Raw genomic sequence first — 16,057 nt, 5'->3', positions numbered from 1 at the left:
GTCGTTTGTTTTTGTGAATTGGCGCCAAATCTAAAACTTGTTGCTCGTGAAAAGGAACCTAAAGCGAGAAAATTTTCAGTCAATGATTTATTATAACTTTGGTTGTGGGCTCACTCGGCAACAAAGATATGATGAGCTGCGATAATCTTTTCCTAATGAAGCCCCATCTCGAGACACTATATACGGTTTAACGAGTTTAAGCGTGGACGTAGCAATCTCAATAATGATCCGTGTGAGGGACGTCCTTTAACAGCGACTACAGGAGATAACATCGGTTCTGTGCGACGCATGGTAGAGGAAGATAAGAGAGTATCAGCAGATACGGACACGCCTCGGCATTGGTATGAGTCAAGATCAAAAATATAACACGAATATTAAGTCGTCAGGGAGCTTTGCACCCGATGGGTTCCCCATACTTTAGCCGACGACCAGCAACACCTTCGCATGGATTGCTGTCGCCGAATGTGAGATAAGTTAAACGGCAGTGACTCAAATGCTGTGTTTGACATCGTCCCAGGCGATGAAAGCTGTTGCTACGAACCCGAAACCTAACCACAGTCAGCTCAGCGGCTGTTTCCTTTCGAGGGCCGGCCAACTAAAGAATCGTAAAGAAAGGAAGAAGTCAAGGACAAAAGGCGATTGCCTCATTCGTTGGTCGGAGAGGTCACTTCGCAACAGTTGTGCTTTCCAGTTGTTTTTCATTTTATAAACATTTTCAGTGTCAGGTTATAGGTGTGTGTGTAGTGGCTGTAATCTGACAAAGAAAACTCTTTACAAATAAAAATAATATTGTATAATATCTTTTAATTCGAGGTTCTCTTATATTCCATTTTTTAAATGTCTGTTAGTTCAGGGTAATCTCTGGAACTGTTTGTTACGTCACAGTTCCTTAAATTGGAAAATAATTATTTATTTCTTTTTCAAACGAAACTGCCTTGTGCCGAGGAAGTTCCGACGTCATCAAGCCAGCGTCAGACGTCATCAAGTCAGCGACCTCAGTCGCCGGTGACGGCGGGGGTGAAACAAAGTAAACAGTATCTAGATAATCACGTTTATTATTTATTTCGGAGTCCGAGTACAAACATACAGGAGAGACACGTTAAGTACAAAACGTTATTGAGATTACAAACAAAGATAATGATTATAATAAAACGATAACAATAAGTTACAGAAGCGCGGAGGAAGACGCGGGACTCGTTAACATCTGTTAGAGACGACTTGGCGGGCGACGGAAATACTAAAAATATATTAAATACAAGGGAATATATAAACCTGTTGTAGAGACGCGTAGAGACTGAATAGTGAAATACGTAGAAGACGCGAGTCCGTGCAGGCGGCGCTCGGAGACCAGCGCCGCACGGGGAGGACTCACAACAACAACAACATTATAACATCCGTCGAATTAAATTTAGCTTACGATACGTTAAGACTAGATCCCTTACACTACGCCACGCCTACCACGAGGCTGCGACCCACACGACGCACGCGGCGACAAAACATTTAACGTTTGGTTTATGAACGGAAAACTCCAGACGCTCCGTACGTAGTGTGGGGTCGGGGACTTGTAGTAAGCGCACGGATATACGAGAAGTAAATAAAATGGATCCTAATATATCAGAGCGGAGTCCGACGACACGACGTGTGTGGACTCGGCGCGGGCAGGACGAGCTTTGGTACAGGGCGGGCGGCGGAGACGGCTCACTGGAACAACACGGACATGAGAAACGAATACTAGAACTGTGACGGAGGGCGGGCGCGTGGCGGCCGATGACGTCAGCTTACCACAAATCTGTTGACCTTGGGCGTGACGGACTTGGTGACGGTCGTCTGCATCTTCATCATCTCGAACTTCTCCCGGAGGCTGCAACAGAAACGGCGCGTGAGGTGAGGGGGACGTCACACGTACAGTCCTCGAGTGACCCGGGACGTAGCGACCAATATATTTATTTGTATTTCATTGTGAGAACTTAATGGTTTCCTTAGCTCACTACACAGCCCGGACGCAGGGCCGTGGCGGGAGAGGGAAGAGAACTACTAAATGTTCATGTACTTTATGTTTTGTGAGAGACTCAATAAAAGTTCTATAAAGACGTAGTCAGAGCGGTACAAGCCCCGCCGGCTCCAGGTGTCCAGGTGTCACCTCTTAGCCGTCTCCAGCTGTGACTGTCCGTCGTCCAGCAGGTGTCTCGGGTCAGCGGAGGGCGAGCGTGGCTCGGCGTCTCTCTCGCTCTCTGACCAGTTCTCGAATCTGTCCCTGAAGCTTTTGGTGCGCGCCAACTGCTGGGCCTGGGGGGAGAAGCCGGCTCTTTTATATCTCACTAGTGACAATGCGATACCTCCACCGTCTCTCCGCCACACCGTCAGTGTCCGCACCTGTCTGAGCGCCTCGTCCTGCTCCCGGGCCTGCTGGTACCTCCTGAGCCCCTCGTCGTCGCTGTCCTCGTCCTCGCTGTACTCGGAGGAGGTGCTGGTGTTCCCGTGTCGCTCGGACTCTCCCGGGGGAGGGGGCGTGAAGCGTTTCAGGGGCTTCGGACCTGCAAGTGAATGTTAGAGAGTACTCTTCCACCTGCCCGCCCCGCCCCGCTCTACCCGGCGTGTAGTATCTCACCCTGGCAGTCGTCGGGTCTGTTCCTGTCCTGTTCCATCTTCCGGAACACGTCTATCATCTTGGACGCCGTGTGCCTGCTGGCCGCCAGCCCGGCGTCCGCGGGAGGCTCGTCGCTCCTCACCACACTCGGCTCGTGGTAGATCTCTGGCGAGGGTGACTTGGGGCGCTGTGGATCATATATCAGGGTTATGTCGTTCCTCGTCTCCCGCGCTCCGCCAGTCCCGCCCGCCGTACCTGTGGTTCTCTGGGCGGCGTGACCCGGAACTCCTTGCGCGTCACCTGCGGCTTGTAAGTCTCAAAGAACTGGAACCTGTCGTGTATGTCGGAGGTTTCTATCTTCACGTCCTCCAGCTTGTCGGCGGCGCGGATCACGTCCTTGGGCACGAAGGGCTGCAGACGGACACGGGAGTCAACATTAACATACTGTTCAACAACAACCGCTAGGTCATAGTAGAGTTTGATGTATTGGCTTCTGGATAATACGTCCAGAATAACAAAGCAACGATTTCCTTGAATCTTAAGGAAGACTTCGTCAAAGTCACTGAGCTTTTATTAAAATAGACAAAGTTACACACGCACAGATACACAGACACACAAATATATTGTAATGTAACTAGTGAGTACGAGTAGGCCATGAACTGTACATTACAAGTGAACTTCCTTACTATCTCCTTCCTCCTTGGAGGCTCGGCGGTGGGGGTGCCGGGGGTCCCGGGCGAAGCGTGCTTGGCGTTGGCGTCCAGCTCCAGGAAGATGGAACGAGACTTCTTGGCGATACCTGGCGGGGTTTGGGAATACTCGGTTTAGTCCGCGACTGTGTCTGCCGACTTCGATATTAGACTACCAAATGTATAAAATTTGTTCAAACAATAGATGTGATGGTCGAGTGAGAGCGACACGTGTTAGTGTCACGTGACATCAGGCACAATACAACTGTCATGATGAGATGATCTGTGCCCGGTCTTGTTCTGAGGTCTGTCCCACCTCACTGTAAATCATCGAAATCAGTTCAGTAGTTTTTGCGTGAGGTAACAATAGACATCCATACAGCCTCAAACATTCGCACGTGTGTCAGTAGCATCGCCCACTCCCGCTGACCCCTACCGTCGTCGAAGAGCGCTCTGTCGTCGAGGTCTCTGTTCCTGGGCGGCCGGTTCTCGTCGTTGTATATCTCCCCGTTCTCAAACCTCTGCTTGATGGCCCGCGCCTTCTCCGCGTCCACCTCCAGCTCCTTGGCGATCTTGTCCGCTGACGTCACACCTGTTCACGATGACGTCACGGTCACCCATTAACGTGTAATGAACAAACACACATATATCATAATAATACAAAGAGTATCTCACTCTGTTCACACTGTAGCACCGACTGTTCATACATCTCCTTTATTTTGGCTTGTTTCCCCTGAAACAGACAGCAGCTGATATAACATACGCTTGTTATTTCTATTGAGTTTTAATATAATCTTAGAGTAAGGTATTCTATATGAGATGCTTGAATCTCTATCTCCTGTGTGTCACCCCCCCCCCCCTCTGTATTTACCAGGAACAGCCTGCTCCTAATGTTCTGTATCTCCTGCTTCCTCTGCTGATGCCTGGAGGGTCTGGGTCTCTCGAACCTGCCCACCAGCTCGGACAGTTCTACCGAGGGCGCCTCCACCATCGCCTTGTGGGAGTACGACTTCTTCAATACCGAGTCATCTGGATGTATAATAATATATGTTATGTGACCTTCTTATATGTGAGCTACAAATAAAGTAATTTATATTTGTAACTGATTTACAAGGAGTGAAACAGAGACCCGGAGAGATTGATTATACAAAATCTTATAATTCTAATCTATCAACTTCTTGTTAGAGGACTAGCACGATCTAGTCTACTCCTCTCCTCTTCTCTCCATATACTAGTGCGGGCGCGTGTGTGTGTGTGTGTATTAGTTACCGTCGTCGTCGTCCTCCTGGTCGCTGGAGGAGGGTTCCAGGGTCACTCCGTTCAGAGCCTCCTCCGACACGCCGATGTCCATACCTTTGGCTTTGAATCTGGACAATATAATAACAAAGACTCAATAACTTCAGTATTTGATGATTTAAAAAAATACTTCCATCCGGACACCGGGACCATGACACACGACTTGATTTTATAACGTTAATATAATAAACATAATTATATGTTAATATTTTCCTGAACACGAAAATACAAAACGAGATGCAGACAAGTAAACATAGTCAGTAATAAGTGTCGTGACAAATCTATTGAATTAATGTAGTTAACTCTTCAAGGCAATAGATGGCGTTACGTGTTCTTATTGAGAACTTATTACTGCAGGATTCATTTAACTCAGTGCACGCGTCAGACGTCCTCCGGTCAGGTTAGCCCGGTCTGTTCGCAGAAGTTCTATATTTTCATTAGTACAAAAATAGCGTTTTCATAAAAGCGATCGACCCGCTTCTTGTATTTTCTCCTTGAAATGTCAGTTTATTTATATCTAGAGGCGTCTGGAAAAAAATATTCACTCTTAACATGAGACGTGGATATCTTTTTATATATTTAAAATATTATCTTTTAATGACAATTGGAATTAATCGAAAATAGAGAAAATATTTTACAATGTACGACACGAGTATGTAAAGGCAATATTTTTCAAAATGAAACAAAATTAGCGTCTGTTTGTAACGTCAGAGCACCCGCTGTTGGATGAACACACACACCTTACACTCACTAGACGGGCCCTCTCCCGCTTGTGCGTCAGGTGACCGCTAGTTTGACCAGTCCCTCAGGCGGAGAGCGAGTCTCGTAACATTATATTATTAACTTATCATCGAGTGAACGACGAGAGACGCTTCTTCTTCAGTTGGACGACGCTAATTTAGACTGAGCAAAATGTGATAAGAGTATAATGAGATCTAAGATTTTCGCGAGTATTCATTTAAATAAAACTAGTATTATTCGGATTTACTACGCGGATTTTATTATTTAAAAACTACATAATCCTGACGTTTCACGTTCACACCTCGTCTGCCCGTGATCACGGTTGCTGCAAAGTAACCGGAACGTCGGGATTATGTAGTTTTTAAATAATAAAATCCGCGTAGTAAATCCGAATAACACTAGTTTTATTTATGTGATAAGAGTAATTTAGCTTGTATTTTATTTTCAAAAATTTAATGATTAACAAAAATATATTTTCCGAGCGAAGTCGCGAGCTGCTGCTATACAAGAAGAATGATATTCATCATCAATATGTCGAATATAATATATTAGCATGCGTCCTCACCGCACGCCCGCTCGCTGCACAGAGCACACCCGACGCTCGGACCGCGGGTCACGACACTGACTAGTGTCTAGCGAGTAGCGACTGCCGAGAGGTGACGTCACGCGACAGTACATTAGTTTTTCAATAGCAGACTCCAGGAATACTAACATATACCGTATTCCTTGCGGGATAAGGTTTATATTCTCTGTGCGAGTCGACGGTTGTGTTGGAGAGATTTTTATAGAACGCGTGTTATAATGGAAATAGTCGGAGAGCAGACCGAGCGGTCAGCGAGTTAGTGTTACGTTGGTTTTCGTCACGCATTATTTTCACGCCACGCGTGTCCGCAGCGGGCGCGTGTACAGGAGTCGGCGATCTGTATATTTGCATAGTATTGATGTATTCATGTCTGTCCCTGAGTGTGGACGGACTTCCGAGTCGTCTCCCTACACGCGGCGCGTTTCCAACCGATCGTTTCCAGCCCGAGGATACTATGACGGGCGAGTATCAATGCTCGAGGTACTGCGAACTGTCCGTGTGTAGTGTGAGGTCGCGTGTTGTGGTGAGTGGTGTTCGTACTTGGCCATCTTCGCCAGTACGGCGGCGCTCTTCCCTTTGGGCGCTCGTCCCAGGTCTTCCTTCTTCACCTCCTCCGTGTTCTTCTTCTCGAACACCTGGAACCTGGACTTCACGTCCAGCGCCGCCAGCTCCTCCAGGCCCAGCTCGGGTTTGTCTGATGCTGGATGTATAACATATATTTTAATTTCACAATCGACCTCGACCTCCTCAACCCAGAAACCTTATACATAATGTTTTAAATCAATCCAACAGTTTATTCTGGACAGTGTAACAACAAAGTTTGTAATATAAATGGAATCCAAGGAAAATTTTATTGATCTTTTAGTTCAAATAAAAAGCTATGAAAGGTACAAAAAATGATCTCTTGAAAAGTTGTAATTTTCAGTGAAGACTTATGAGGTTTGTGATGTTATTGATGAAGGTGGATGTAAACTGGTGAATGAGATGAGGAGGTGTCATCAGGAGCACGGCACCGACCTCTGACGACGTCCGGCGGAAGTTCCACCGGCTGGCTCTCACATATAATCATCTGGTGCTTCTTGGGAGCCGCTGGAAACGAACAGACAGCGAGGGTTTAAGATACTGAGAACACGGACATTTTACATGTGTGTGACTCGAGGTCGAGACTCACCGTCCAGCTCGTCGTGCTCCACCGGCTTGGGCTCGAACAGCTGCTTGAAGTGTGGCTTACAGTACAGGGCGGTGTGGTCGCTCTCGTAGGACTCCACGCTGCGCGACGACCATATAACATATATAAAACACAAACAATACCAACACAGTCGATTATTGTAAAGAAAAAATACAGCATATCAGTTCCTTCCGCTCGTATATCTAGTATCTACGTATCACCACAAGCCCGCGTCGCCGACTGGATACGGTCGTTTCCGGTCGTTAATTCCTTCATCATGAGCGACATCCTCCCGACGGCCCGTATTCCAGTAGGGATGTGGACCTGTGGCGAGTTCTATGAGTGAGTGTGTCGTACGTGAGCTGTCGGTCACACTGCACACATCTGAAGCAGTCCCTGTGCCAGGAGCGCCTCTCCGCCTTCACCCTCTCCATGGCGTACACGGGCCGGGCGCACTTGGCGCAGGTCGGGTTGTCTCCCTCTGCCGCCTTCATCTTCTTGAACAGCTTCTCGGAGCTCTTGGACTGTGGGGAATTTGACATTATTAGGGATGAGAACGTAACACTAAAATAGAATTCTTATAATTTTTATCTACGATTAAGGAAAATAAAAAAAAATCAAAATATAAATTATAATGAATATAAAAAACGTAAATAACTGTTAAAGTGTAGTTTAATAAAAAATGTATTTAAAAAAGTGTCAAAAAACATCCGACGAGGATGGGATTCGAACCCACGCGTGCAGAGCACATTGGATTAGCAGTCCAACGCCTTAACCACTCGGCCACCTCGTCTTGTGACACCGCCTTCAAATAGTTGAACGGAACGGGTCGACTCCGGATCCCCAAATGTTAAGGAAATTATAACGGCAATGTTTGTCCACACAAATTAATATTATATTTATTTTCAACTGGACTAAGTAAAATCATTGAGCTTATTATAAAAATACCAAAAAAAAAATGATTTAAATATATTTATGAATACTAATATATATCTAACGAAATCATAATGGAAGTTTTTAAATTGCTAACGCGCCATCTACATTTGGATTATGAACACCCAAAATATATTCATTAACGGCATCATTCAACCAACAGATGGCGCCACTTTAAGATGATGTTTCGCACTTGTTCATGTAATAATAATAGAGCTATTAATCGCGATCGGCGTTCAGTTTGTTGAGTAGAGTGTGTAATAACAATACTTATTGTTAGGTCTAAATAAGCTTTTTAAAACATTACCGAGTTCGGTGGCGATTAATAACAATTAATACGTGTATAATGTTTGCATACTGAAGCCCGAACGATGCAATGTGTTTTATATGCATGTTAGTATAGTTTTCCTGACCACTGATATAGATCCCTCGTCCTTATGCCGTCGTGTCTTGCTTTTCTTCTTGGTCCTCTCCGTGACGTGCACCTCCTGGTAACTGACTCTGGACTCCGACTGGATGAGAGACTGAGACGCCTCCATTGTTGTTGCCATTTTGTTTTACTGCACAAGAAACACATTTAAAGACAATTGAACAACAAAATTAAATTTATTTGATAAAACTAATAGCAAGTATCGATAAGAAAATTTTTATTTAACACTGCAAATAATTATATTTATAAGTATTCAATGTTTATTTTAAATTTATTGAGATTCTTGTTTCATTCACAACCGAAGCGAGGCCTAGTTTATGCTAAGCGATTAGCACATTATAACAATAGGGATAATGATTTATATATAAACGAACATTTGAATCAATCACGCATTAACACGACGCATGTCTTCTGTCTATTATTAACTCGTCCTAATGAACTTTGCAATACGACACCTCATTTTCTTTCGACAAATATATTGAAACAATTACCTACTTGCAAGTATTTAAGAAACTCATTATTGGACGTGTGAGAAAAATTAATACAAACAACGAAGTATTCCAATTAGCGATTAAAATATTTTATATCAGTCTTATACAATGTTTGCAGAAAAAAAAATGATTTTAATAATAAAACAGGATAAAGCATCTATGAATAGAGATTAGCAATACAGTGACGCGATCTGTGTAACTTTTCACGTTGTATTAATAGCATTGCTCTGAAAGCTACCTGTGTGGGCTTCGATGATCCAGACTTGGGTACTAGCTATCTTTAAGATTCATCATTACACATCTCGCACTCTTAACACCATAATATGTCTATTTAAGAATAAAAAAACGGCTGAGTTACATTTGTTTGTTCAATCAAGATTTTATTAAAAAAAAACCTATCTGTATTACATTACAAAACTGAATTTAAATTGCTTATTTTCAATTGAACAAAATTATTTCGACACATTGTATCCCCTTCCCGTTTATATTTAACAATAATTGGTCGCCGATTAAAATTTTTACTTGTTGCATTTGTCACGACAATCGGAAAATTTCATAACTTACATTATAATTTATGAACATTTAACTTTTAATGCAAACGGAACACAATGCACTCTATTATATTATACAAATCATTTTCGGCCATTGTTGACAGCTAAGAGCGCGGGAAACGAGTAAAAATTAACTGTCTCATATGACATGTATATGTGTTCGCGGAACGGCCACAAACATTTCATGACAGCCGTGATCCGGTTCGTCTTTAAAATCTCTTTATAAAGCGCGCGAGTCTCTAATTACATTTAATATCACTGGAATTCAAAATAAAACTTTACATTTAATTTTTACTACACTAACTAGTGTTACATTTTAGTTATTATATAGGTGACGTGAGTAATTGCCTGACAGAACCAGAACAGAACAGACAGACTGAAGGAATAGAATTAGATAGGCAATGGTTTACACTTTACAGCCTGGATATTTATAATATTTTTAATAAATATTATTTTGTAACATCTCAGTTCTAACCATCATGCAAAAACAGGTGTAATTATTGTTTGTTTTATTAGACTTAAACGTATCAATAAATATAATTCCCGATGTTCGCAGCTACAGCTTGTGTATAAAATACATATTATGAACGAGTGGGTGGAACTCAGCCAGGACTGAGGAATTTCAATTTATATTTACAGATTCCAAAATATCAGATACATTATATTTAGGTGTAATTGTGAGACCATTGGATGGTTGTTTATAAACCTAACGAGTACCAACAGAGATAAAAGGTGTTTTTTAACAAACTATTTTCAAATTATTCATTTGCTATTTAAAAAGAAATTATGAATATGAATAGTTTTACAAACTCCCGGTGTTTAACATTTAATTTTCATAAAGTAAATAATATTTTCCATTGCTAAAAATATTTCTTAACGCCAAAATTAAAGTGCACACTTTAAGAGTTGAAGTATGACGAGTAGTGACATACGTTTGAAAGTAATTGTAAAACAGATCAATTGCTATGGTCAGATAGTCTTCCATAACGGCGCGGCGTACTGTTGCTTTTAATTGCGAAAGCGTAGATGCGTTTTGCATTCCAGTTTTTTTTTTGCTTACTTTCCTCTGATGTTAATGTATTTTCCACGGCTTGTTTTCACTTGAACGTTTTGATCAACAGGAAGCGATGCATTATTTATATTGACATTTTCCTTTTTTTTTTTGAGGAAGTGGATTCCGATATTGGCATGACATTTGAAAATATTCAAGCGTATCACGTATGCGACATGTTTCATTAATTTAGTTTCGTTTATTAAGTAGCAATCCGGGAGGAATATACTCGCATGCGTTATATTTATTGTAGGTGCAGCTAATAAATTTGTCAAACCAAAGCAATTCAGAGCGAGAGCAGTTCAAAGAGAATCACAGGTAATTTAAATCATGCCGGAATGGTATTTAACGTAATGTATTCACCTGACCGGTTGGCAGAGCGCCGTCGTTATAATTAAACACATAATGTAGGGTAAAGGGTAAACGCATTTTGATAGACCCAATGTTATTTAAGATTTTATAATTTATGGGTCTCTCCTAATAATTGCAACAAAAACTCCTTCGTCTATTAATGCATATATATTTAATTACATCACAGTATTTAAAATAACTTCATCATTAAGTTACTTTTAACTAGTATGCGAAGAATTGTGTCAGATCTACGCTCACGGTTGCAACATCAATAACCTTGACTGTATATGGGAACGGTTAAGAAAATTACTTCCATCCATTTAGAGTGTACACAGAAAATTAATATAATGAATGAATTAACTGAAATAGACATCGATCTCATTAATTGTGGTGACGCAGCGAGATCAACACCCGAAAACCGGGCTGTGTCTATCGAATGGCAACACCAGCGCACCTGCGATGCGCTGCCGCTGGCGTATGAGATTAACTAATTTTAGACGCCAGTTATGTCACAATGCACCGCACTGAATATTCCTTCGTTTCCTGGTTGAGGAGCGGTGATATGGTGGCATTAAACTGGTTAAAATTAATTGAACACAGCATTGATATAATGAATCAATTGAATGTTTTGATACAATCCGCTCATAATGTAGTGTTATGTTTTATTTACGATACTGAGTATTGTAAGTCGTTATTCGTCGTGACAGGAACGTGCTGAATCATATTGCACTTATCGTAAGATAACTCGTTTCGTAAGATGATTTTTAATTATCAAAATGAAATGATATATTTTATATATTTTATTTATTAATTTAAATAAAAATAATACTGAACGCATGAAAGTAATAAAAAAAAAAAGAAATAAAAAAGTAATCTTCATAACTGCATTCAAGTTTATTTTAACAGCAATCAGCCATATTTAGATTATGTATTTTTTTCTTCTTTAAATAAAATACATTAAATCTGGCAGAGTTGCAAAAAAAGAGGTGTTAATGAAACATTCAAATGAGACAGCGTTCTTTTTTTTTGTATTTACTCATCTTTTACAAGTGTCATTGTTTTTAAAATAATTTGTGAATCTAGGCTAAGGTTACAGACTACGGACTCGATCTATTCAGAGAATAATATTTTTAAAAAATACAATTGTAATATTTGGATAAAGTTCTACAAGTAATTAATTATAGACAAGATTCGGTTTGATTCGATGTAATATGATCCAGTTTTTAGCGAAATAGTCACAAAAGCTGAACTATTATTATAGAGAGATGAATCGTATCGGACTGTATAAACTCTTTTCTAATATGTGTAATGTTCCAGATACAGTACATATATAATTTCTTAAGAGACGTTGTAGTTGACCGTAAAAGGGACACTTGCCATTTAGTGCTATTGTTTATACGTGAGTGTTATGACTTAACACACGTTTAATACGCCCTGAGTCACAGCACGGGCTCACGTTATGAGAGCTACATGGCTTAACAAATCTGTTAGGTTTTATAAGTTTATTAACAGAGACGATGACATTTGGGGAAGGAGTCGTGTTTATTTAATTTTAACATTAATATCGGTCACAATATAAATGTTTTAAGGATACGAATATTCGATGAGCTTTTACGATGTATCAGTATAACGAGACTAGGGTTGCTGTAATCTGTGAAGGATTAAGGAACCGAAACGTCGGGATTTTGTACTTACATAATAATAAAAAACGCCTTGTATCCGGACAAAGTAGTTTCTTTTGAAGGTTAAACTCTAGATATCATTATTGAGAGTTCGTTAGCTTCAGAAGACTAAACTAAACAGGAAAAGGAGAAGTTAATTCAAACTAATTTTAAGTTAATTGTTTATGTAGTCCAACAGACATATATACGTATACAAAAGGATTTAAATATATATTATCTTTTGAGGTAAAACGACTTTAGTCCGAGACACAAACAGGATAATCGGAGACTATAACCATGACTATACAACCTCTATGATGATTTAAAACAAAAAAAGGGTTAGTTATTTTTACATTATAGATTATATAATTAATATAGTTTAAATACGTCTGATTAATGCCAGACCTTTGCCCGTTGTTGGGTTGACAAGTAAAGTGTGTATAGTTAATTATTATTTGTTTACTGTCCGAATTGAATCGAAATCAATCAACGCAATTGACTAACGTTCAACAAACGCCACCGTCAGTTTAAATTTATCAGACGACCTTATACTGTGTCATTTTAATGTAAATATTTCTAAGATTCATTGCTAACTTTAATTAAGAAATACGTTTCCAGTAAAAACGGCCCCAAATTATTATATTACAACGTGATTCCATGAGGACAGGTAAAACAATGTCCCCAGACTGTATTCAAGATCAAACAGTGTGTTGTTTAAAGCGCGGACGTGTTAAGTCAAGTTAGACATTGTAAAATGTTTTTTCCCACATGTTTGAAGTTTAACTGGGACATAGCTGTAAATAATGTTAAACATTATTCGGTCGCGTTTTTATTATAAACGATAATTTAGGTAACGCAAGTTATTTTTATTCATATCGTTGGAAAGTAACTGTGGTTTTAATTTTCAGGTCTCAGGATATGGATTGCTGTGTATTTGAATAACTCGTGACAGTTAATATTAATACTTAACGTTTACTTTTCAAACGCATTTCCCATTTACGCTCATATTCTTGATTGATATATTTTAAATAAATCTCCTCTCATATTAACAAAATATATATTTTTTCGTAATTGTATATGTCATAAGAAAGTTTTAAGTAAAGTCCATAGTGGTTGTAAGTGCATTTGTAACACAATCCCAATCCAAAATATCTCTCGTCGTAAACAGTGTTTCGTTTGAAACGGGTCCAATATGGTACCCATTAATTTTGATGCCAACATTCATCTTGTAATTTCATTTTGGTGTGATACAACAGGAATTCTGGATGATTTTCATTTTATTTCTAAATATCTGGAAAGTTTTTTTTATTTGCTTCCCTTATTTATTTATTTCGGAGAGTATATAAAGTCAGTTCTTAACACACAAATAAAATAAGTAGAGTTATGTATAGTTATATTTTGTTATCAGAACATTCCAGAGACTATTGATTGTACTAATGAGGTTTTATCTGTTACTTAGTCTGTTGGTGATAGAACTAATATCCTTCTTAGTAGTTTGGCTCCAAAACAATGACCGCAACTTGGTTTTGTCTTTTAAATTTGTATAATTAAAAAAAATCATCTACGATGTAGCATATAGCTTATAAATTTTTATATTTATAAAAAAACTAATTTAATTCTGAAATATAGAAAGGCGTTTTCCTGATAGCGGGAACATTTTTTGAAGCACAGATAAGTTTACACAAAAAAAATATTTATAAACATGTGTGTATGAAATGGGTCAGATTCTAATTTGAAATATTTCGAAGCGAAAACAAATTCTTATTTCAGGTGTTAACCCTCACCTACAAACACGAATCTATTAAGTAATATACCTACGGTCGGCCCATCATCTCAGCAATCTATTTTAAGAATTCAAAGGGAACGAAAATCTCTCTTTAAATATTATTTGCGAGAAGACAATAAAGAACCCACTCAAAGCCCGACGTAATGCTATCGGAATGCAAGCAATGCAACAGATGATACGAGCACAAAGCTTTTTATTTTTTTTTTTACTTTTTCGTAGCCCTCTTTAACAATTTCCGGTATAAGAGCCAATTGCATACAATTAGAAATGCTTTAAAACTTTCTCATTAATTATTATGTTTATAAGTTACAACAATAAATAAAAGTTTAATTCAAAACTTACGTTTAAAAATATCACTACATAAAAATAAGTTAGTTAGAACCACAAACACGTTAACTGTGTACACTACAGAACACTGCACTGTGATCTGTCAAACTTTCGTCCAGAGTGTTGCGAGCTTCGCGATTATATTTACCGTCACAAAATGTTTTAAAAATCAAGATGTAAACAAGTCGTTATAAAAAATAAACTAAATATTTTCTCATTTGAATAATAAAATTAAATCATGAGTTTCATATCTGTCATATTTTCTTCTTAATTACTTAAAGTTATTGAGATACATTTCAATTTTGATATGAGTGTTGCTACTTAAAAAAATTATTCTCCCGCCTTGCACTTGGTACTAATCACTGACCAGTAACGAAATTCTTCGGCAGTTGAGAGGTTCACGTTACCTACCTTTTATTATTATTAGCAGACTAAAAATAGGTCAAATATTTAAAAATGCTGCTTGGTACAGATCGAGATGACGAACAGTTGTAAAATGTAATCACATTCGCGAGTGGAGAGTGCGAAGTGAAAGACCATTTCACTTTAATCAGATTTGATCGAGTTTCTTGTATGATTCATGCCTTTATGAGCAGTACATGTTTAAAAGAAAGATTTATGCACTTTTTAATGAACTTAACAACTAAAGGCTTGTGAGTATTCTTTAAAACAGGCGGGTAAAGTTTTGTAGTATCTTTTGGAATAATTTCACACCTTTTCTTGATTCTCGAACAAAGGTTCGTTGATCCTAGCTCAATAAATTATTAAAATAAATCCTCCGTGAAGCTGCTCGGAGGTTTATGGATCATCATTTTGATGTCGGGGTTTCTCGATTACATTTTATGATTTGTAACGGCTCGCTTTCGTTTAACGATAAGTTTTGCGCTTCTTTTAAATATTTTGCTTTATAACATTATTAAAAAGTTTGTTTGTTTTTGCATTCGTTTTCTGAAAATGTTTTGTTTTTTGTTATCTTATGTATGAATTATATAAAATATTTTACGTTTTTAAGCACAATCATTTCGTAAAATATAATTTCATATAGTCTTTCTTCCCACTTTATGAGAAACCTATAAGCTTACCTCTGGCAATGTTTCTAAAACTATCTTTAAAATAGAACTAATTCTTACGTATGTTCATTTGATATAGCTAGACTTCTACTGCGATATTTTACTGCATTATATAAGGATGGGATTAGCGTGTTCAACATATGCTTTATGGGGTTATTTAGAACCATAGTGCAGTTTTTGTTAGTGTTATATTGTTGTACTTGTAGCTATATATTTTCCGGATTTTTGGCTAGTTGAAGTTGTTATTTATTTTTTTGTGTTTTGGTTATGAATGCTCACTAAGTTTCATGTCGACTCTCGTTAACATTTAATGGTACAAGCCCGCGACTGTCTCGCTTGTGA

At 39.0% G+C, this 16,057-nt stretch overlaps 1 protein-coding gene, 1 long non-coding RNA gene and 1 other non-coding gene across 4 annotated transcripts; all 3 read right to left on the bottom strand.

The window, feature by feature from the left end:
* Positions 1-1,039: 1,039 nt before the first annotated feature.
* LOC116775894 (LIM domain and actin-binding protein 1) lies at positions 1,040-14,818 on the bottom strand. Of its 2 annotated transcripts, none has more exons than XM_032668920.2 (17): positions 14,661-14,818; positions 8,411-8,557; positions 7,422-7,588; positions 7,068-7,165; positions 6,914-6,985; positions 6,437-6,596; positions 4,546-4,643; positions 4,148-4,305; positions 3,952-4,009; positions 3,713-3,868; positions 3,274-3,386; positions 2,843-2,998; positions 2,609-2,774; positions 2,374-2,534; positions 2,141-2,286; positions 1,783-1,861; positions 1,040-1,701 (listed from the first exon to the last, which is right to left on the bottom strand). In XM_032668920.2, the coding sequence occupies exons 2-17, from the start codon at positions 8,546-8,548 to the stop codon at positions 1,699-1,701; spliced, it is 1,929 nt and encodes a 642-aa protein (XP_032524811.1). In that variant the 5' UTR covers positions 8,549-8,557; positions 14,661-14,818; the 3' UTR covers positions 1,040-1,698. The 2 variants fall into 2 exon arrangements, with proteins under 2 accessions (XP_032524811.1, XP_061380255.1); XM_061524271.1 differs by lacking the exon at positions 14,661-14,818 and adding an exon at positions 9,157-9,175.
* LOC133319499 (uncharacterized) lies at positions 5,019-6,430 on the bottom strand. The gene is made up of 2 exons (XR_009753098.1): positions 5,879-6,430; positions 5,019-5,475 (listed from the first exon to the last, which is right to left on the bottom strand). It is a non-coding gene; the product is annotated as an uncharacterized LOC133319499 (long non-coding RNA).
* Positions 7,776-7,857, bottom strand: Trnas-gcu (transfer RNA serine (anticodon GCU)). Its single transcript has one exon. It is a non-coding gene; the product is annotated as a tRNA-Ser (tRNA).
* Positions 14,819-16,057: the final 1,239 nt, after the last annotated feature.

Source organism: Danaus plexippus, chromosome 24 (genome assembly GCF_018135715.1).
Source record: "Danaus plexippus chromosome 24, MEX_DaPlex, whole genome shotgun sequence".
NCBI classification, from domain to species: domain Eukaryota; kingdom Metazoa; phylum Arthropoda; class Insecta; order Lepidoptera; family Nymphalidae; genus Danaus; species Danaus plexippus.
This window is presented reverse-complemented; position numbering and strand designations above follow the sequence as displayed.